Source organism: Typopeltis vanoorti, chromosome 14 (genome assembly GCF_054136105.1).
Source record: "Typopeltis vanoorti isolate ZY-2024b chromosome 14, IOZ_Tvanoo_1.0, whole genome shotgun sequence".
Taxonomy (NCBI): Eukaryota; Metazoa; Arthropoda; class Arachnida; order Uropygi; family Thelyphonidae; genus Typopeltis; species Typopeltis vanoorti.
Genome location: NC_143562.1, coordinates 18,035,506 through 18,058,904, shown reverse-complemented (window position 1 = coordinate 18,058,904; position 23,399 = coordinate 18,035,506). Strand labels below are relative to the sequence as shown.

At 34.8% G+C, this 23,399-nt stretch overlaps 1 protein-coding gene across 3 annotated transcripts in view; it reads right to left on the bottom strand.

Moving 5' to 3' along the window:
* Positions 1-2,924: 2,924 nt before the first annotated feature.
* Positions 2,925-23,399, bottom strand: part of Papss (3'-phosphoadenosine 5'-phosphosulfate synthase) — a 152,524-nt gene continuing 132,049 nt past the window's right edge. For all 3 annotated transcript variants that reach the window (XM_090404477.1, XM_090404478.1, XM_090404479.1), the window contains exons 8-12: positions 21,253-21,384; positions 16,324-16,453; positions 15,591-15,733; positions 15,259-15,384; positions 2,925-4,643 (exon numbers count right to left, since the gene is read on the bottom strand). In XM_090404477.1, coding sequence (XP_090260603.1) covers positions 4,395-4,643; positions 15,259-15,384; positions 15,591-15,733; positions 16,324-16,453; positions 21,253-21,384 — 780 coding nt within the window. In that variant the 3' untranslated portion in view covers positions 2,925-4,394. The remainder of the gene's footprint in view (positions 4,644-15,258; positions 15,385-15,590; positions 15,734-16,323; positions 16,454-21,252; positions 21,385-23,399) is intronic.

The window sequence follows — 23,399 nt, the reverse complement described above, 5'->3', positions numbered from 1 at the left end:
ATCAATATTTACCCCTTTCTCCTGTTTGCTAGTGTCTGCAATCCACAAACTCTTAATGTACTCCACAATCCCAATATCATCTTTAACACTCCTCTTTATCACCCTCATCACCACATCTGTGTACAACAGATGTGGTTATTGTGGTGAACACTAAGTGAGGTCATATCAAGGCCTTGTAAAAAAAGCAAAATGAGATCCTTATCCTTACATCTCCATACTCATTTCAGCATTGTAATTGTCTTTTAAGTTGTATTTTGCAGTCTTTGCTATACATGGCCCCTAAACTACCTGTCTGCTAAAATTTCAAGATTCCTAGCCTGATCAATTTATTTTAGCATAATCCCACCAATATAATATAATATACCACTGGATACCTCATTACACACACACACAAAAAAAAAACTTTCATACAATAACATATACTGTTATGCAGTGGCGTGGCTGCCCATTTAGGTTGGGTGTGCTGCCATGTGGCTTATGCAACCCTTGCTACAAAATTCATGTCAATTTGACTGTATGATTGCATTTTTATTCATATATGAAAGTTTTAAGAGTGCATTGTGTATCAGTGCTCATCTTAATTGGTCCAATGCAATTAATTGTAGGATAACTTTGAATACGTTAATTTATCAATTAATATAATTTGTAATATGGAAAGCAAAAAAGGTCAAATGAACAATAGCTATACTTCACATGTGCTGTTTATGTGAGAAGCACAAATGGTTTATGCTGCGTGGTGAGATTAGATTATCATTAGCAAATATTAAAGTGGGACAGAGAGAGAATATGAATTTTGATACAATTTTTAAATATACAGCTATATAATATGCACAGAAATTGGAAAAAGTAATCACTCGGAAATTTTTTTTTTTCTGGATTGAACCAAAGAAAGGCTGAAATAACTTATTTCACTTATTTATATACAAGTTCCAACTTCTTTGACTATAATCAAATAATCTGCAAAAGCTCTGGCAGAAAATGGGACATTCAGTAGCCTGTTTCCCATTGTAAATATGGGCAAAAGTCTGCACGGTCAGTTGAGTGGCTATGCGCTTCACAACCATATGCCTGGGAAAGGAGTGTCCTGGGTTCAATTCTCGTCGCCAATGTGAGGAGCTTAAGGATCTTTTTCAGACATATCCAAGTTAGCTGGTCTTGGGCATGGACAACAGGGTTTTTCCCCCACAAGCAGGCAAAGTGGCCCTGAACACACAAGGATTACAGTCAGGAATACTTAAGATTCAGCCATAGGCCTATTAAAAATGCATACCTCGGTGTCTTAAACACATCAGTTCACACTTCGTGCACAGTTTGAATATGAATGTCTGAGCTGTGAGGAACATATTTATATTTGCATTCATCCCGAAAATGTACCTTCCCTCCATTCACAATATTGCAGTACATTGCAGCAGGATTATACATCAACTGATTAAGAAATCATCTGATGCATTATTGTCAAGTGCAGTCTCATATACTATCTGTAGTGCTGTATTCTCAAATTAAGATGGTTCTAAGTCTGCACATATGTTATGCCCCTGTATATAAATTGAAAGTTCTTGCTTTGGAGGTGATATTTCCAGACATGATCATTTACCAAAGTTGGTCAAGTTGGCATTTTTTCCAACAAGGATATTCCTTTACAGCAGAAATACTCATTGTATTTGTCAGAGCTTTTCCAGAAGTGGACCACACAACAATTCTTATCTGCTGATCATTGTCCAGGCCTGAGGTGGTTTTGTACTTCAACTAGTGGCCCAATTATTAACCCTAATATAATAAACTCATGTTATCAACAAAATTTCTGTTAAAATCACTGAAATTACATAAAAAAAAAGACTTCTTTTTGTCGCATTCCACCGATTTTTGTCTTATGTTTAGCATACAGATGCAGCACATAGTTTCTTTTTTATGAGACTTATAAAACATTTTACTTCTAGAGGATTAGTTGACATCTAAAGACACTTTGATCAGAGCAATTTTAAACACTTACCTAGAAACCAAACATTTATAAACCTAGACTGTTTTTTATTTTTGTCAGAAATGTTCTCTATGATCACAAAAAAAAAATCTCAATCATTAATAAATGCTTCCATTCCAATGCGAAAGGTAAAAACATAACTGGAAACTTATGTGACAGTAATCACATAAATTACATGACTAATATTTTAACAAGCACTTTTATTAACATATTATCATAAAAAAAAAAAAAAAAAAAAAAAAAAAAGCTGTTTTGCAGAGTACAATATGCTATTGAAGTCATATAACCTAGCTTCAATTTTTATGCTCATTCAGTGTTAATATGGGTAATAAATATCCTCTATTACTTTATAACAAGTAGGCAAATGTTTTCAATGGACACTAAGGACTATGAAGTTATAAACTTTTAACATGAAATACCTATTTAAGGACTAGTAAACTAATTCCTATTAGTACACTGGCCAAATGGCTTTTGAAATATTGGTTTTCATCTGTGATCAGGCAAATCAAAAGCAACAATAATAAAATCAAATATACTGACCCATAAGCAGAAAGCTACTTGAATCTTCATTTATGTTTGCTCGTATATTTATTCATTTTTTTAAATTATACTTCGAATATCCTTGATACTTAGTTGAAAATTTGTCTTATGTCATTTCGTGGAAGGAAATAATTACTTCTTCTTCTTCTTATACGCGTTATTCCTGCTTCCCATGCAGGGTCCGCGTGTTACTTTAGATGCGACTTCTTGTTAGTACTACTCCCAACCGACCCGTCGCCTGGTCTGCCGCTGGGGTAGGAAATAATTACTAATTATTAAAAAGCTAGCAGTAACTGTTGATTTAGATTATTAATTCATTTCATTTGTATAAACATTACAATTACAACAACGATCTCAGAACAACTGATTCTCAATGAAATAACACAAAAGAATTTAAACCACAATCTCAAGTTAGCAGAGGCATTTATTTTTCTGAGCCTTACAAAGGACAAACATAGTGGGTGATTAGCAGCTATTTTAGTGGTAACTAAACAAGGAAAGAAGTTTGACATAAGTTATAATTATAGGATACATTAGTAGAAATATCTTTTTTTTAATTTTTCTCCCTTCAAAAATACAGTCTGGTGGTATTTAGCAATCACAGTACCCCCCCCCCCCAAAAAAAAACCCTATGCCCTACCAAAAAAAATGTGTTTCAATAAGTGCATAAATAACTTTAAATAAAATATTTCATTGTAAACAAAATTGGCTGCTTAAATTTTTGTACAAAATTATTTCACTGATTATACACCAATCTAAAATTAGACATTTGTCAATGCAGAGAGCATCAAATGCTGCCTATTATTTTGATTTACAAAAAAAAGCAATCAGATAAAAAATATCACTCACAAAATGGAAACCTTTACATTTCTTATAGGTCCTGCCTTTATTTTTAAAATATTTATAACAGATGAAATATAAATCTTTTATACAAACACAAATACATTATGAAAGTGGGAAGGGAGCAGGGAGAATTTGTATAAAATATATTAATTTATCTTTTATACATTTGAAAAGATTGCATGGTACAAAACAGGCACTACTTTCTTCAGCAATTAAATTCCTGGAAAGTTTAAGATATGAAATTTTAGGCCAGTTTAACAATATTAATCAACTCCAAACCACGCTACATATTTATTGAAGTCCTAGCTTACAAACTTCTGGCGTAATGATTGCACATGTCACTTATACAACCATGATAATTTTGCATAAACTTGCCAATTTTTTTTTAATATATACATATATGAATCTTATAAAAACCAATAAAAACAAACATTTTGAGTCAAAGTAAAAACTGTTTCAATTTTTTCCTTTCAGTCTAATTCAAAAATTTCTTCATTCTTTACAATAAAAGGACACCAAATTGCTCCAGAGCTTCAAGAAAAAACACTTCCATAAAAATATTCTAATATGGGACAACATCAGTTATACTGAAATTTAACATTTCTTCAAATAACACTCCTGTTTTAACACTTGATAGAAAAAATGCTTCCTTTGAGAAATAAGTTCTCCATTTATCAACTAATTTGCAAGTCCTCTTGGAATATTGCAGAAATTTTGCTGTATCGCAACCAGTTCAGAAATCAGCTTGGCTGATTCCTGTTCTGTTTATTTTATACGTAAGTTCTTTTGATCTGCATGGTTAATAAACACACAACTAAAAGACTAGCAACTTTCTCGTTGCTTCTAAAATTGCAAATGCTAAAGTAGTGGAAATGAATTTTTTTTTTTTTTTTTTGGTCCACAATTTCTTGGGAAAGAACATTGAAATCTGCATTTTCCCATTTTTACATCCAGACAGTGATCACATACTGGCCACAAAAAACCACTGCCTAGCACCATATTACTGGAACAGTATACTGTTTTCAGTGGAAGCCTATTTTGAATTATTGATTAACGAACGATAATATACAGCCAAAACATTCCAGGCAGAAGGAGCCATGAAGCCATCAGGAGGATATTCTCCATTTCTAGCAAGAGCACGCATATAGGTTCCAGAAATAAACTGGAAATCATCTTTCCTATTAGGATCAAACAGCTGCATTTTCTTCTTTGATTTGTCATAAGCTGCCACTCTGAAGGGAATGATTTCAAGCTGAGTAAGGCCAGGAGCCATTGTCAAGACCTAACATAAGAAAAAATATTTATGCTTATTAAGTGACTTACTAATTGAAAAATCAATATTATACCAGTATTTCTTGAATTACAGAATGCAAATTACCAGTTAAGTTTCAGATAAGTAAAATGCCCATGGATTTCTTTTTATAGAAAGCGATGAAAGATTTCACTTTTCTATAGAGAGAAAAATGATAACTTCCATCTATAGAGCCTGGGGGGAAGCAAAGCTATTCCAATCATTCCTATACCTCAAAGTATGAGGGTGGTCTGAAAAGTTCTTGGTCTCGACCATAGATTGCAACACTACTGGCAAGATTTTTTTTTTTTTTCTAAGTTGGTACATATGTCATAAGCATCCATGTGAAATTGCAAGTCATTCTATCAAGTAGTTTGTTTTATACAGCTGTCTGAAACAAAAATGTTGTCTGTATCCCTTGAAATGAATAAAATTGGGTATCATGCGATTATAAAATTCTTTGTAAAAGAAGGTTTAATGCCAAGAGAAATTCATATGAAGTTCATAAAAGTTTATGGGCACTTTTCTCCTTCGTTTTCAACAATTAAGAAATGGGCTGCCGACTTTAAATGTGACTGTACTAGCCTTGAAGATGATCCACGTGAAAGACGTCCAAAAAGTGTATCACCAGCAAAAATCATTGATGAAGCGCACAATATGGTATTGGATGACTGGCGAATCAAAGTAAATGAAATTGCTGAGACTATAGGCATTTCAAAAGAACATGTAGGATATATTTTGCATGAAGAATTGCATATGAGAAAGTTTTGCGCAAGATAGGTCCGCACTTGCTCACAGCAGATCAAAAATGCACTTGCATGAAAATATCTGAACACTGCTTGGAGCATTTTAACAAGAATAGAACTGAGTTTATTCACTGTGTTAAATTTTTATTCATTTTATTCAATAAAATTGCATCGATTTATTACTATGGATGAGACTTGGATTCACCATTATACACCAGAATCCAAACAGCAGTCAAAACAGTGGACAGAAGCCAATTGTTCAGTGCCAAATAAGACAAAGTCACTTCCATCAGCAGGAAAGGTCATGGTTGGTGTTTTGAGATGCTACAGGCATTTTGTTTATTAATTATCTTGAAAAGGGTAAAATGATAACCGGGGAATATTATTCCAATCTTTTAACCAGACTAGACAAAAAAATTTGTGAGAAAAGACCTGGTTTGCAGAAGAAAAAACCATGTTTCATCAGGACAATGCACCTGCCCACAAATGTGTTTTGGCAAAGGGAAAATTAAGGAATCTGCACTATGAACTGTTGGAACATCCACCCTATTTCCCAGATTTGGCTCCCTCTGACTTCTATCTCTTCCCAAAACTAAAACTCTTGCCTCACTAGTCAGCATTTTTCTTCGAATCAAGAGGTGAGGCGATTGCAGCTGTAGAGGGGTATTTTGCAGATCTTACTGAAAATCACTACAGGGATGGGATAATGGCGTTGGAGCATCGCTGGAATAAATGTATTAGTCTTAAGGAGATTATGTCAAAAAATATAAATAATTTTGAAATTATAAATTCGTTTTTTCATTGTTAGGCCGAGAACTTTTCAGACCACCCTCGTATACACTATCAGATGACATTATAGTTTGATTCATTGTTTGTTGTATATTCTTATATATGTTCAAATATAAGAGAATTACATCTTTTTGAATTTTGCAAATAGTGGATATAACATTAAACAACTTTAGGTTAAAATTAATTAGTGAAGATATTGTTCTGATAGTGCAGGCCTGCACAACTAGATTGTCTTTGAGGGCCAAACCCAACTTGGACCACCTGACCAAGGGCCAGATCACTTCGGACCTAGAATCTTAGACTAGCCCACTGCAGCTAAACTTAAGTAAATTTGTTAGTAGGTCTATAGTAAATACTGATTAATATGCATATTTAACTTTTTTAGAGAGTTACAATTAAAATTATAATCAAAATTATTTACAAACAGATATAGCTGCAAAATTTCTCAATAAAAACCACTTAAACATAAACACAAAGTTTACTAATAATTTCATTGAGAATATCACACTTATTCTCAGTGAAATATCATTGACTGAATGTCACAAGGTGACACACTGGATTTCTTTGTTGCCACTATTTTATCAAAGTTTGGTTTTGTTTAAAGTTCATGACCGAAAATGTTTGTTCACAAGTATATGTGCTCCCAAACATACAAAATACCTGGTAGGCAGTATCCAACAAACTTTTAAATTTATCCTGATCCATAATAGAATAAAACTCTTGTAAAGTACTTTCCGTATGCTTGACCCGATAGTTTTCAGAACGGAGTTCGACAGGTTCGACCTTCTTCGACAGAAAATGGATCCTCACAATCACTTATTTTTTAGAGCGACAAAGCGTGACAAAAATTTACTGCAGCTCAACCAACGTACATCAGTGTGGTATGGTAGATCCCCGTACTCGGCATCATTTTCTTCTAGAAATACTTGAAACATTCTGTGTTTCAAACCCCGAGCTCGAATATAGTTGACCAGAGCAAAATACTACTTTAATCACATGTTCAAACTGCAAAACCTTTGAACATATAACACCAGCTGATGAATTAGGCAGTGAAATTTTGTCATTGCTTAACCTGCATACTGTTCAATAAATGTTACAGCACCAACATTTTTTCCACACATAGATAGGGCACTATCAGTGCAAACTGCTACTAAATTCTTGAAATTTAAGAATAGTGTTTCGCTTACACACATCTTTACATTTTCTGTGATCACCTTTCCTGTAGTTCTTCCTTTTATTGAACACAAACCAGCAAGCTCCTCTTTCATCTCAAAATTCTTATTAACGCCTCTTACATATATTAAAAGCTATGCAGTATCTTTCACGTCAGTACTTTCATCCATAGCAAGCGAATAATAGACAAATTCACTAGCCGATTTTTGCAGGTTATCTTTAAGATCCTCTGCAATATCAGCCACCCTGCACTGAACAGTAATAAGGGACAAACTGATATTTTCAAAGGGGTGCTTAAGGGTCAAAGCTGTATAACTGAGAGGAGACCTCCACATAGCCTTTTAAGGAATGCGGAGAACCAATGACAATCAAGGAAAAGAAGGAGTAGCCATAGTATTCAACACAAAATACGAAGCTAATCTTCTTGAATGGCAGTCTGTCTCAAGTAGAGTGATGTGGGCAAATATGAGAATGGGGAACTGGACAATGAGACTTATTTGTGCCTATGGTCCCACAGAAGGCTTTACGAAGGTAGAAGTGGAGGAATTTTTTGAGGTTTTAGAAAAACCAACTGACACAATGAAAAAGGAAAAGTCGGTCCTTGTTGAGGATCTAAATAGCAGAGAAGGAAGTGATTGTCAGACATACAAAAATATTTTGGGAAAATTTGGAGAAAAGAGCAAAGCTAATAATAATGGCAAATATCTGTTGGATTTCTGCTAAGGACATGGACTGGTTATTACTAACACCATGTTCCAACATAAAAATGTGCACAAATTCACATGGAGAGAAGAGGCAAGAAATAATAAAAGTCTCATTGACTATGTTATTGTTGATAGTGATGTTTTCTCCATGGTGCTGGACACTACTAGAGTGTACAGATATTTGAAATTGGAAGCGATCATTATTTAGTCTTGAGCAGAATAAAATTGAATTTCATATTGAAAAGAATGACATGTAAGAAAGTTTTAAAGCAAATAAAAGTTGAGCAGCTTTCAGATGTGAACTGCAGACTAAAATACACAAAGATTATTGAAGAAAAAATGAAAGAGTTTGAGAACAAGAACCAAATCTAGGAGATTCAAGTGGCAAACCCTTGAGAAAACCCTGATTGATTCAGCCAGAGAGGCATGTAGGAAGGTTGTCTGCAAGGATAGAAAAATCAGAACTTCATGGTGGACACAGGAAGTTAAAGAGGCAGTGAAGGAAAAGAATAAAGCATATCAAAAGTTCCTGAGAAATAAGTTAGCATGTGTTCTCAGAGAATACACAAGCAAATGTAAGAAAGCTAAACACTGTGTAAAACTAGCTAAACAAGTCATGGGAGGACTTTGACAAGAATATAGAAAATAAATATCAAGTGGCAAAATATTCTGGAGGTTGTTGAAGAAGCTTAGGAATGGAGGAAAGAGTGCTGTAAAAGGAGTTAGAGATGATAAAGGTGACATGAAAACGGAAGAAAAAGATATCCTTGAAGTATGGAGTAATTACTTCGAAAAATTGCTAAATGAAACAAGCAATGATAGCACAGTGGTAAAAAACATGCAACAGGCATACAGTCAGGAATACATATTCATGCTTGAAGTAGAAAAAGCCATCAAAGGCTTGAAATGTGGAAAGGCAGCAGGAGTAGATGATTCGACCAGAAATGCTGAAGTATGGTGGTATAAAAGTCTTACAGTGGCTGCACTGCATAGTTCAGAAGGCCTGGACAGAGGGACAAATTCTGATGATTGGAGTAGAGATCTAATAGTACCCATATATAAAAAGGGAAATAAAACTGAATGTGAGAATTACAGAGGTATTTCCCTAGTGAGTGTTCCAGGCAAGATTTATGCCAGTATACTTGAGAAACGGTTGAGAAGAATTGTGGAAGAAAAGCTTGGTGAAGAACAAGCTGGATTCAGGCCAAATAGAGACTGTCAGGATCGGATCTTCACTTTACGACAAATAGTTGAGAAAGCATGGGAATACAACAAAGATCTGTATTTAAGTTTAGTCAATCTGGAAAAGGCATACGACAAGATGCCAAGAGAGAAGCTATTCAAAACGCTACAGTTATATGGTGTCAATGGGGCATTATATCAAGCAATACTTAGTCTTTATTTGAGTTGTAAGTCAGCAGTTAGACTTGAGTACAGGAAGATGGTTTAATGTTCAATCTGGTGTGAGACAAGGATGTACATTATCTCCTCTGTTATTCATTATCTATATGGATCACATTGTGAAGGAAAGTGGTAATAAACATGATATCAGAATTGGAGATGTTAATGTCAGCTCTTTGCTTTATGCAGATGATGTTATACTTCTAAATAAATCCACTACAAGTCTGCAAGATTCCCTGACTAAATCGAATAACTGTTGTAATAGATATGGTATGAAGGTCAGCAATAAAAAGACAAAGACAATGAAAATAGGTAGACTATTTTTTATTATGGCAGACTTCTTAAAACTGAGAGGAAGTCCTGTCTTCAAACAGCTGACTAAACTCTTTAATAAATGCCTAAAACAGAGAAAAATTCCAAAAAATTGGAACAATTCACTTCTAATATTAATTTTTAAAAAGGGCAATAAGGAAGAAATTAAAAACTACAGACCTATAAGCCTACTTCCCACCATATATAATCTTCACAAAAATTATAAATAATAGAATAAAATCTAAATTAGAGGGAATGCAATCCTGTGAACAAGCTGGATTTAGAAAGAATTACAATACTTTGGACCATATTCACACATTAAGACAGCTGATTGAAAAATCAATTGAATACAATAAACACTTATGTCTGGCCACATAGACTACAAAAAAGCATTTGATTCAGTCAAAACATCTGCAACACTAAAAGCTCTTGAAACCCTGAGAACCGAGAAACCATATATCAACATCATCATCATCATCAAATTCCTGCCATGTACCCTCAAGGGGTGTACAGGATATGATAGTACTACATGAAAAAAATTACATCATTATTAATTTCCTATCTACAATTTTCCTCCAAATCAGTCTGTTACTTGTCAAGACTCCAACATTATCAGATCTTATATTTCTATCGTCTAAAGCACTTTGTACCCTATCAATCCACCTATATCTTGGTCTTCCTCTGGGTCGTTTTGCTACCAACCTGGCAGAGAACACTTGTTTTGCTAAAAACAAGAAACCATATATTGAAACACTAAAACATATTTATAATAATGCAACTTTTGTATTGGGAACTTTTCAACAGTGAAAAGTTCCCAATACAAATAGGCATCCGGCAAGGTGACACCATATCTCCCAAATTATTTACAGCTGCATTAGAGGACGTCTTTAGAAGCCTTGATTGGGAAACAAAAGGAAAAAACATAAATGGGGAAAGGTTGCATCATCTGAAATTTGCAGATGATATTGTCCTAATAGCAGATAATCTTGAAGTTCTAGAAGAAAGGCTAAATCAGCTAAATGAAGCCTCCAAAGTAATTGGATTAAAAATAAACAGAAAAAAAACAAAAAATAATGATGAATAAATACATAAACCATAGAACTGTCAAAGTTGAAAACCATGAAATAGAAAGTTACTTCATATGTATATTTGGGCCAAATTGTTATCCTTTGAGAATTGCCAAAGAAAAGAGATTGAACGAAGAATTCACCTTGGATGGATGGGTTATGGGAAAATGAGAGACATATTCAGAAGTGACATTCCTATGAGTCTAAAAAGGAAAGCTTTCGACCAGTGCATACTTCCTGTCCTAACATACAGAGGAGAAACATGGACTTTAACAGAAGCCCTAAACAAAAAGCTGAGAACAACACATCGCATGGAGAGAAGTATGCTAAAAATAACATTAAGAGATAGAAAGACAACTACCTGGATAAGATCTCAAACATTTGTAATGGATATTGTAAAATACATTAAACAGGCTAAGTGGAGATGGGCTGGCTATATTGCCAGATACAGTGACAGGTGATGGACTAGAAAAACAACAGAGTGGAGACCAATGGATGGAGCAAGACAAAGAGGAAGACCAAGAAGAAGGTGGAGGGATGAACTGGAACAAATTGCAGGAGTGAGATGGATGGGAGAGGCAGAAAACCGAGTGGTCTGGAAAATCATAGGGGAGACCTTCGTCCAGCAGTGGACAGAACCAAAAGGTTGAAGAAGAAGTGTCATATTGTAAAGTTGATGATCCTGTGAACTCTGCATTTTTGATTCCAATGTGCATAAGTTTTTAGGGAGATATGATCGCTTTGGTAGCTTCTGATATTATTAATGAATTTTATGGTGGCAAATTTTTGTCTGTCCTCCAGCAGGTCAAGCCACATTCCTGTTGGGCTCTGATGTTGGTAGTGGATGAGACTGCACCAATGATAATCTTGGATGCTTTTGCTTGTACTTTGTCTAATTTTTCCTTTACCGATGAAGACGAAGGTGACCAGATAGGTGCTGCATATTCCATTATTGGCCTTATTCGTATAGTATAAGTAGTTTTGAGGATATTTGGCTTTGCATCCCAATTTATTTTCCACAAAGCCTTTTCAGTATATTAATTTCTTGAGAGCTCTGTTAGAAGTGTTAGAGATGTGTTGTGCAAAATGTAATTGCTGGTCAAGCGTAATACCAAGGTATTTTGGATTTGTGACTTTTTCAATTAGCTTGTTGTTGATCATGACTTTGGAATTGTAGGAATGTCTATTTTTCCTGTCTGTACTATAGGTGCTTAGTTTTGTTTTATCTGGGTTGATTTTGAGTTTAAGTTCATCTGACCATTTTTCTAATCCTTTCATGGATTTGTTTAGAATCTCTTCTGATTCTCTGATTTTAGCACTAGTGTGCCAAATGTAGATATATCATCTGCATAACAAGCTACTTTTGTGTCTTCTGTAAGGTAGGGATGAATGTTATTGACATATAAAAGGAAAATTAAGGGACTGAGTACTGAGCCCTGAGGAACACCAGCCTAAGTTCTCCACTCTAGATATTGCTGCATTGATTCTAACCTTGATCTTTCTTCCTCTCATAAAATCAGTGATCCAGATTAAAGCATTTCCTCTAATTCTGATATAATGTACTGTTTGTATTAATTTTTTGATCCAAACACGATCGAAAGCAGCAGTCATATCAAGGAATATGGGAGTTGTCTTTTTTGTTGGTTTTTTTCCTGAAATGAGTCTATTATTGTTTGGCAGAAATAGAATAATTGATTTGTTGTCAAATGATGGGCTCTATAGGCAGTTTGGTAGTAGTTAATTTTCTTATTTTTTTGTCAGCCAGTGCATGAGCCTGGAGTGTATGATTCTTTCAGTAATTTTACAGAGTATGCTAATTAATGCGATAGGTCTATAGTTTGACATTCTGTAGCATTTTTGCCAGGTTTCAGGATGAATACAATAACTGATGTTTTCCATTCTTTTGAGAGTTTGTCTGTTCGCCAAGAAGTATTAAGAATATCCAGAAGTTGTTCTTTGGCGTTTTGGCCAAGGTGTTTGACCATATGACCAAATATAAGATCATTACAGGAGATTTATTAGGTCCAGTTTTCGCAATTGATGAATTTAGTTCACTTAGTGTAAATTCTTCGGAGAAGATTTAACTGGATTGGTATGTTCTTGCTTGTTTTAGTATTTTACTTGTGCATTTATTGAGGGTACTTGTCCTCTCTGTTATACTGAAGTTTGGAGTTGTTTGAATAGGTTTTTGCCAGGTGTTTGCAATTTCTTGATCTGTAATAGCTTTTTTTCCCAGCATTTATGATGAAATTTGTTCTGTTGGTTCTCTTCTTTGATATTGTTATCTAGAATTCTAATAATGTTCCAGTGTTGGCTGTCTTTTCTTGGGTCCAGGTTACTGCAAAGCTCTACCCATTTCTCTTGCTTGCACTTCCAAATTTCCTGCTCTATTTTGTGTGTTATATCCATTAATTTCTTTCTGTATTCATCCGTTTTATTAATTCTGAATTTTTTGTTGATATTGTCTCTTTCTGTAATCATCGAATCAATATTGTGATCTTTCCAGGTATTTTTCCGTTTGCCTCTTGGTATTTGCTTTGGCAGCTTTATTGATGTGTGAAGTAAGGATTTGTAATTTTCTGTCAAGGTTTCCAGAGACAGGTTCATCTTGAAAGAGGCTCTCCAAGATTTGGGTAAATTTTGTCCAGTCGGCTTTTCTGAAGTTCCATGTCCTTTTGATTTGCTGTTCTTGATCAATCTTGAAGTTTAGTGTTGTTATTATGGGTCTGTGGTCATTGATGGCATTTCCCAAAATTTTCCATTGTGCACTTGATGCAATGCTATAATTAATAGCTGTGATGCCAATAGCAGATTCAGTTCCTGCAGTTTTAGAGATAGGTACTCTCTGTCCATTGTTAATTGTTGTGAGTTCCAAATCTGTAAAGAGGTATTCCAATTGTTGACCTTTATGGTCCAAATCAGGGAAGCCCCATGTTGGGCTTTTTGCATTTAGGTCACTAAGTATGATGGTTGTATCAGTTGGAGCTTCACTTAGCTTTTCAATGATGTCTATATCAATATTTGTATTATCAGGGTGGTAGACATTTGTGATTGAAATAGAATAGTTTGGTAGGTTTATTTCAACAGCTTGAGCTTCTGTTGAACAGTTATTATTTAAATATTGATTTAGAGTGATTTCTTTGAATTTGATTTCTGGGGGTCTTCAAAAGGATAGCAAGTCCAAAGGAAAGCAAGATAAAGAATGAAACCAAGAATATAATTTCTTGGCATCTTTAATTTATAGTATAGTCAAGTGAAAAAACTTTCAACATCTATCTATAATAACTAACTTCAACATATTTTGTTTCTTTGAGGACATGCATTACTGAAAGCATGACAATGCCAATAGGATTAACTGCCATATCAGGGCATTAATTAGGTTTCAAATATGCCAAGTTACTTAATGTGACAAGCCATTGAGCCTAACATACAAGGAATAATAATAATAATAAACACCAAAGGATGAATATAAGGATTCGGCATCCAGAATTCCAGTACATATACAAAATTCTGGAATTCTATTGTCTCAGAGTCTCAGAATAACTAATATGTGAACATCTAACTAAATACGTTTTTTTCTAACATGCTCTTTCAAATTTTTTGTTGCCAAAAGTAAGTGGTCATGCCTGTTTGTAATGCAGGTTACTGAGTGCAGAAAGTAAATAAAGATGTATATGCATATAACTTGAAATTAGTTTGAACTGCATTTGAGATTCTCGATATGCAACTCCAGAAATGCTAATTTTCCAATAAATAAAAATAATAAAATTCTACTAAAAAAGGTGCAACTAATATGCTAGATGATCTTTGAAAATGTGCCTGCCTGACACAAGAAGGGGCATGCATACATACAGAAAGCGTTCCCGTGGCCAGAATAACACTATGGTATGCCCACAGATACGAGACACTTCTGCACATGTCAACAGAAGGAGAATCCATTCCAATAATAGGGTAATCAATCCGTATTGTGGGATGAGTTGTTTATTATTACACGTCAGAAAATTAACTTCTCTTTTATGATCATTGTAGTTTTTAAAGTGGTAACTATTTTGCTTGTATAAGTTGGAAAATTTTACCTATAAAGCACGTGATTTCACATGTTGTTGACCACTTCGTTCATCACCTTATTTCTTTCTCCCCTTCAACATGAATTTACTCTTCTTGGCAGTCTGCCAACTAGAGCTCTCGCTTATGTGGTCGGACTATACCAGCATGAATGTGTTAACAAACACCTTAATAACTTGGCTGAAATTGAAACTGCACAACGAAGAAGAAGAATTCATTGCAATAATACAATGGAATTCTTCAAAATTCTATATTTAATGTCATTAGTCAGTTAAAGAACTTTCTTATATATCAAAATTCTAGTTTAGAGAACTTAAATTTTGAATGTGAAGTAGATGAATGTAATTACCTTAGATCCATGTGTCGGTTCATATATATCTTTGCCAGTATCAGGATGAGGCATACCAGCTGGATCTCTTCCAACAATATAAAAATTTGCTCCAGTTGACATCCTAGCTTTAGCATGCCACTGTACCTACAAAATAATTGAAACATGCTCATTAGTCCTTTATGTATAAAAAACATGAAAAATTTTAATAATCAGCAAATGAATTGTTTTCACTATTGTATATTATGGAATAGTAAAGCTTAGCTACTATTCAAGAAACCAAAGTTTTTCCTCTAAAGAAAAATAGTTTGAAAAAGAAAATTTACATAGATCGTTATCTGCCAATTACTTACCTCTGTTGGTCCAGCATACATCATAGGTGATGGAAATATAGCTATAACTGTGGATTCTGGATCTAGAATACCCTCTTCTAGAACTGCTTGATGTTGGGCCATTCTTATGGGAAGAGGGACATCATCATCCTTGGTCCATCCACCTAGCAAAATAAGATACTGCACATTAATGAAGGTCAGCAATTATTTGGAGATGAAATAAGTTCCCTACTGAAAACAACTGTCCTCTGTATGTTTTTTCCCTTCCAAATCAAAAGTAGTTCTGTATATATGTATATCAGAAAAACTTATTAGAAAATTGCCTTCTTAGGTATGATTAATGGATGAGGCAGTATTTTTTTTATAAAGACAGCTAAACAGAGAGAGAGAGAGAATTACATGATTTTCAATTATCCAGCCATAGAATCAATTTTCTGATAGTAAACATAATACAATTAAATGAATATATATATGTTATGTAATGCTAAGGAAGGTATCAGTTGTATGCTAACCAATTCAAGATGAGGATTTGGTTATTTGAGGATCAGATAATGGAGAGATCAATGAAGCAATGTTCCTTGATCCAGTCAATGTTAAATGTTCCAGCTTACCACAGAAATTCCAATCAAGCAATTACAGCAAAGAATGACCACAAGCATTACACATGAAGTGATAATATAATATTACTGAATAGAGGAAAGAACAACGATACATATTATTTACAATTATTTTGCATAATAAGTTGCAAACCCACCTAGAGGATGCAGTAATAACACTGGCTTCTTGTAGCCTCTTTTAAGTAAGCGTTGCTTTGTATCCTGCATTAACAATGCATGGCCATTATGAACAGGATTGCGTAATTGGAAGGCAAATACAGCATCTGCCTAAAAGAAGGGGGTAAACAATAACTGTCAGTGTTCCATAATAATATTAAAAAATATTCAAACGTTTAAAATTTTATTTAAATACCCAAAATTACAAATATCATTATGGATACATAATATGTAAGGTTTTTTCAGCAATTAACAATATTAAACACTTTGACACTTTGTAGTGAAGCCGTAGTATGTAGAAGGGATAAAATTTGCTGCTTTTAGGATATATAAGTAACCAAGAATTAAAAAAATTTCTACAATTAATTGGTATGTTTAAATTTCTAAGAGGTATAATAATTATATTTCAACCTGCATTAATCAAATACGAACCACTCGCATTAGAGTGGCATGGCTAAGGAAAAGAATAGGCCCGAATATAATCAATTTGTTATAGATAATTAAATATCAAATTTATAGTTATAGTATTATGGGTGGTGCAATAAATTACTAAGACAGGGAGCAAATTATATATCCTATAAACTCTACTTATGCATATGCGCATTCATGAAGTGTTTTGGTTAAAAAGGGAAGAGAGGCAAATTTGTGAATAAATTTATCACCACCACACTGCACAAGCACATGTAGAAGTTTTACTCTAACAGAAAACATAATAAAATACCCTAAAAACATACATCAAAATAACAGATAAAAGACATCATGCCAAGTACTATCTAACATTTGCACAGTATCTATCATACTTTGCTTTGAACTCATTTACAGTCATGGCACCCACAACAGACTCTGGCAACCTACTCCATTCATTCACCACTCTCCAAGAAAAAAAAATCTAGTCCTTACATCCCTGCTAACTACACTCTTGCTTCATTTCCAAGAACGACCTGTAGTTTTCCCACCATGAGACCTGTTCTGAAAAATTTCTTCTGTATTAATCTTGTAAAAACCGCTCAGTAATTTTTATATTCCAATCATATCGCTCCTTCTTTTGCTATCAACCAATTTCTGTAACCCACATATCTTCAACCTATCTTCATAAGGTTCATTCAATAGACCTGCTACCATCTTGGTCATTCACCTCTGGATCTTGTAAAATTTTAACATCATCTGTATTAACTAAAATAAAGAGCCAAAAGGCTTCAAATAATCATCTGTATTAACCAGTGCTCTATCCAATTTTGCATCACTGGCAAACAATATTTTGTCTCAGATCCTTTCCTATATCATTAATGTACAATTTAAATAGGAGTAGCCTAAGAGCAGAGCCCTGTGGCAAGCCATTCATCACAGGCTTTCTAGACTACTTTTGAATAAACTACTCTGTACTCTTTCCACCAACTTTATTTCCAACCCCATGTGCTGCAATTTACCTTTATCCAACCCAGCTGTCACTGTATTATAAAACATGAGCAAGTTACTGAAGCATGACCTACTCTTCACAAAACTATGTTGCCCTCCATAAAGTATCCCATTTTTGTCGATCCATTCCTGTATTTTGCTCTTGACCAACTTCTCCATTACCTTGAATATATAGGAATATGCAAAAATGCACCTGATAGACATGGCATGATTGCAGAACAGATTGGCTGAATGTGTTAAGAAAAATACACATGGAAAAAAAAAATGGATTGCACATCTATAGGTGCCTCATGTGGTTAAATAGCACGTCAAGTCTTATGTCTAAATACACATACATTCTCATATGTAAATTGGATGTGTTTTCCTGGCCAGTTTGTCAGGTTTCCTCTATAAAAAAAACCTTGCCACCGCCATTTGAGACCAACTAACCACACAGATTAAATATAGCCTTCTTCTAGATAAACAGAACACAACAAGAATTCTCATCTAGAAAAAGTATAATGTTGAAGGTTTAATGGATTTTTTACAACACTCAGAAAGGATTAAAAAGAATTTAATACTTCCTATATTTCGTCCTAGTCACTAGGATATCTACGGGGATTACAAAAATAACTAATGTAACATAACACAAATATCATACAATACTAAGCCCAACCACGTGGGTGACACTAAAGTCCTATCTAGGTGGAGCGCCCTCTAAGGGCAGTTGTAAGTAGCCTGGAATATAAAGTAGGATCTCTGGTGATGAGTGTTTCCCAAATTTTCGGAAGCTTAATGCAACCGTATTTATTAAGATTTGGTTGATTTCTAAGAGCTGCTGCTGCTTCTAAGAATAGTCTCTCTTTCTTGAATTTGCTGTGATGGAGCATGGTGGTTTTCTTCCATGATACTCTGTGGGTGGTGTCCAAGACATGGTCAGCCAAGCCTGAATGATCATAGTTGTGTTTACAGATGTAAGACTTGTGTTCCTCTAAGCAGATGGATGCTGATCTGCCTGTCTGTCCGAAGTACGCCAGCTTACAGGAACAGGGTACTTTGTAAACTCCAGGCAGAGAGAGAGGAGGGAGCTGATCTTTTGTAGAATGGATAAGGGTAGCAAGTTTGCGGTGGGATTTATATATACCTACACACAGCATGGGGGAACCCATGCTGTGTGTAGGTTGTACTTTTTTAGAATCTTGGCTATTTTTTCGGATGTGCCATAGATGTAAGGTATGGTGATGGCATTTTTAAATTCTTGTTGACGAGAAGGACCGGGAATGGGAGAGGAACTAATTATTTTTTTGATACTGTGATCGCTGTAGCCATTGGAGAGGAAAGTGTTGTGTATGTAGTTAAGCTCAGTAGTGAGGGCGGTTCCACTGGAACAAAGATTGTGGGCTCTCTTGGTAAGAGTTTTAATAATGCCATATTGTTGAGAGGGGTGGTGGTGTGAGAGTTTGTGAATGTATCTGCCTGTGTGTGTGGGTTTTCTGTATACAGTGAAGGCAAGTGTATCATTAGGCAGGCGTGTGACTAAGGTGTCTAGTCGAGGAAGGGTAAACAATTGTTATTTTCCTTTTCCATAGTAAACTGGTTCTTGGATGTAGGCTATTGAGATGACTGAGGAAGGAGTCTAATGTGTTTGGGCCATGAGGCCAAATAGAGAACACATCATCTACATATCTTAGCCAGATAGAAGGTTTGAGTGGGGCTGAGTCTATGGCTCGTTTTTCAAAATCTTCCATATAGAAATTGTCAAGGGGGGAGGGGGGGGACCCATGGCAGTTCCCTCTATCTGCTTGTAGATTTTGTTCTTCCAAGAAAAATACCCAGAGTTAATGGCAAAGGAAAAGAGATCTAAGATGTCAGAAGGGAAAACTTTTTGTAAGAGAGATAAGGTGTCAGTTAAGGGAATATTAGTAAACAAAGAGGAGATATTTAGTGTCACCCACGTGGTTGGGCTTAGTATTGTATGATATTTGTGTTATGTTACATTAGTTATTTTTGTAATCTCCGTAGATGTCCTAGTGACTAGGATGAAATATAGGAAGTATTAAATTCTTTTTAATCCTTTCTGAGTGTTGTAAAAAATCCATTAAACCTCCAACATTATGTCTTCACAGCACTTAAGCCTCTATACACAGCATCTAGAAAAAGGAATAAAGAATGTGAAGATTATAGTCATTTCTCTACTAAGTATTCTAAGTAAGATTTAAGCAAGCATACTTGAAAAGAAGTTGAGATAAATTGTGGAAGAGAAACAAACTTGGAGAAGGAAATACTGGGTTCAGGCTAAATAGAGGTTTTCAAGATCAGATTTTCATATTATAACATAGTTGAGAAAGCATGGGAATATGACCAGATATCATTGCTAAATCTGGTAAAGATATTCGACAAATCACCCTGAAAAACAATTTTTGAAAGACTACAATTATATGGGTTAACTGGAACATTATGTAAAGAAATACACAGTCTATATTTAAGTTCTAAGTCAGCAGTTAGAATAGAAGGAAATACAGGAAAATGGCTTAATGTAAAATCACATGTAAGACAAGGGCACACACTCCACTCTTATTCATCATTTATATGGATCAACAACATCATGAGGGAGAGTGTCATTAAATCTGATATTAGAATCAAAGAATCATATGGATCATGTTGTACTCCTAAACACATCCAGTACGAGTCTCCAGTATTCTCTACCTAAACTGAATAATAGCTGTAACAAATTTGGCAAGAAAATCAGCAATAAAATGACCAAAACTAGAACACAGAAAACTTGAGCTGCATTAGAATGGTGAAAATTCACAGGCTGCAACACAGAAGTTGTGTTGAGAAAGAGATAAGCAACTTATGTTTGGATATTACTGGATGTACATTATCAAACTAAATATTGAGAAGGATGACCATGGAAAACATTAGTAGAAAATATTCATTAGAAATAGGTGAAACTTATGCTTCAGAGCATAAGTTTTGAAGCATAACTTCAGAAATAAGTTATGAAGTTATGCTTCAGAATTTCAAATAAGTAATATCATTCTGTTGTGTAAGTTCAACTTTCTTTGTGCACATTATCCTTGATTATAGGATATATTGCTATTTTTTCATCTCACATGTAATTTCCTTGTGAAAATTACAATCAGAATATCTCATCAGCAAGAAGTGCAAAGGATAGCAAATACAAAATAAATTGTTGCTTGTTGCATTGCCAAAATCTTATTTTTCTAATTTTAATGGGAAAAAAAATTGAATAAGTGAAACAGAAATGCTGAAGTATTTTTTCAGTATTTTTTTTAATTCTGAATTGTTCTAATATTTTTACTAAAAGGCAGAAAAAAATTCAAATCTTCCTGTCACATTTGAGATATGAAAATATACTTTAAGATACTGACTTGAATGCTTTATTAAAGAAAATAGAAATAAAAATTTAAAACAAACCAAGCACAGTTCTGCTAATAATTATAACTGTCACTAAATTTCATTTTAAGCCTAATCGATAATCAAATACTTACTCCCATTTCCTTGAATTTGGAACGGAGTTCATTAGGACTAAGTCTGTACTGATCAAGACCATCTTTCCAATATATTCTTTCCAAAACTTCTATGTCCCCACCAACAAGCCAGTCACCACTATCGTAAATCATCTACAAAAAATAAATAAAATAAATAAATGTATAAATCATATTTTGCAATATGTATTGCATATCATAACCTTTTTATTTCAAAACTTGACACACACACACATATATATATATATATATATAAAAAGCTAGTGCTCTTAAACATACAGACACTAAAAACAGAAACTAAGAGGAAACTTATACTGTCTGTTTCATTTGGAACTTTGCCACATATCAATACCTTTCTCTTCTGTTTTTTTAACAAACTGATATAAAAATAGTGAATTTTAGTGATTGTGACTGAAATTCACCATTTTCCACATTTCATTTTTAGTGTAATTCCATGACAATGAATAAATACATCTATTAGATTCATTATGTCTATCTTTATAAAAAAAAACCTATTCTAGCTAGATAGTTTGACCAAATTTGGTATCTCCCACCCTCCTAAAAGTTGCTTAGCGATCTAAATTTCGATTTAAATCAAATATCAATTTAAATATCAAAATTAACAAAAACAACCCAAAATTATATTACACAGTACTTTAACAGCCTCTGAACTTTTTCTTGATTTAGCAATTCCACACTCGAACTATATGGATCAACAACATCATGAGGGAGAGTGTCATTAAATCTGATATTAGAATCAAAGAATCATATGGATCGTGTTGTACTCCTAAACACATCCAGTACGAGTCTCCAGTATTCTCTACCTAAACTGAATAATAGCTGTAACAAATTTGGGAAGAAAATCAGCAATAAAATGACCAAAACTAGAACACAGAAAACTTGAGCTGCATTAGAATGGTGAAAATTCACAGGCTGCAACACAGAAGTTGTGTTGAGAAAGAGATAAGCAACTTATATTTGGATATTACTGGATGTACATTATCAAACTAAATATTGAGAAGGATGACCATGGAAAACATTAGTAGAAAATATTCATTAGAAATAGGTGAAACTTATGCTTCAGAGCATAAGTTTTGAAGCATAACTTCAGAAATAAGTTATGAAGTTATGCTTCAGAATTTCAAATAAGTAATATCATTCTGTTGTGTAAGTTCCATGCCTTACTTCATGTAATATATATCTGTTATATTATTCTGTAGACTGGTCCCTCCTCTTCTTTCTCCTCTCCTTGCTCCTTCCCCCTGATGCTATTAGAGTATTCGAGGGCTAGGGGTGAGTCTTTCCTATCTTGCTAAGTCATTTCGTCTTATGCAGCCACCGAAGGAGGCAAGCTAGCCTCAATAGGTGCCGGTCCCAAGCCCGGATAAATGCGAGGGTTGATGTCAGGAAGGGCATCCGGTCGGAAAACTTCAGTGCCAACTCAAACTATGATTATGAGTCGAAGAGAAAATGATATAAGGGCTAGGGCGTACCCCTTAAGCGACGCGCAGCCACATCGCCCTACAGCTGTGAGAAGTGGACAAGGGCTACCGCATCAAGGGCAGGTGCGGTTAAAGAAGCGAGCCCAGCAGGTGGAGAGGATGTTGCGAGTGGGAACACTGAATGTTGGAAGCATGACTGGAAGGGGAAGAGAGGTGGCAGACATGATGAGGAAGAGGAAGTTGGACATTTTATGTGTGCAGGAGACAAGGTGGAAAGGGGGAAAGGCAAAGGAACTGGGAGATGGATATAAATTGTTCTACTCTGGAGCGAATAACGAGGGAAGAAATGGTGTAGGAATTGTGGTGTGTGGCAGAATGAAGGGTGAAGTACTGGACGTGGGTAGAAGGAACAACAGGATCATGCGAATGAAATTGGGTCTTGGAGAAGTGCGGGTGGTCGTATTATGTGTATATGCCCCGCAAGTTGGTTGTACAGCAGAGGAAAAAGATGAGTTCTGGAACGTGTTAGATGAAGAAATGAGGGAATTGGAAGAAAATGAGATGGTGATTGTCGGAGGAGACTTGAACGGGCACATAGGAAGACAGAATAGAGACTGTGAAAGGGTGCATGGTGGCCACGGAGTGGGAATGATGAACCAGGAAGGAGAGAGGGTTGTGGACTTTGCAGTAGCGTTTGATCTGGCAATT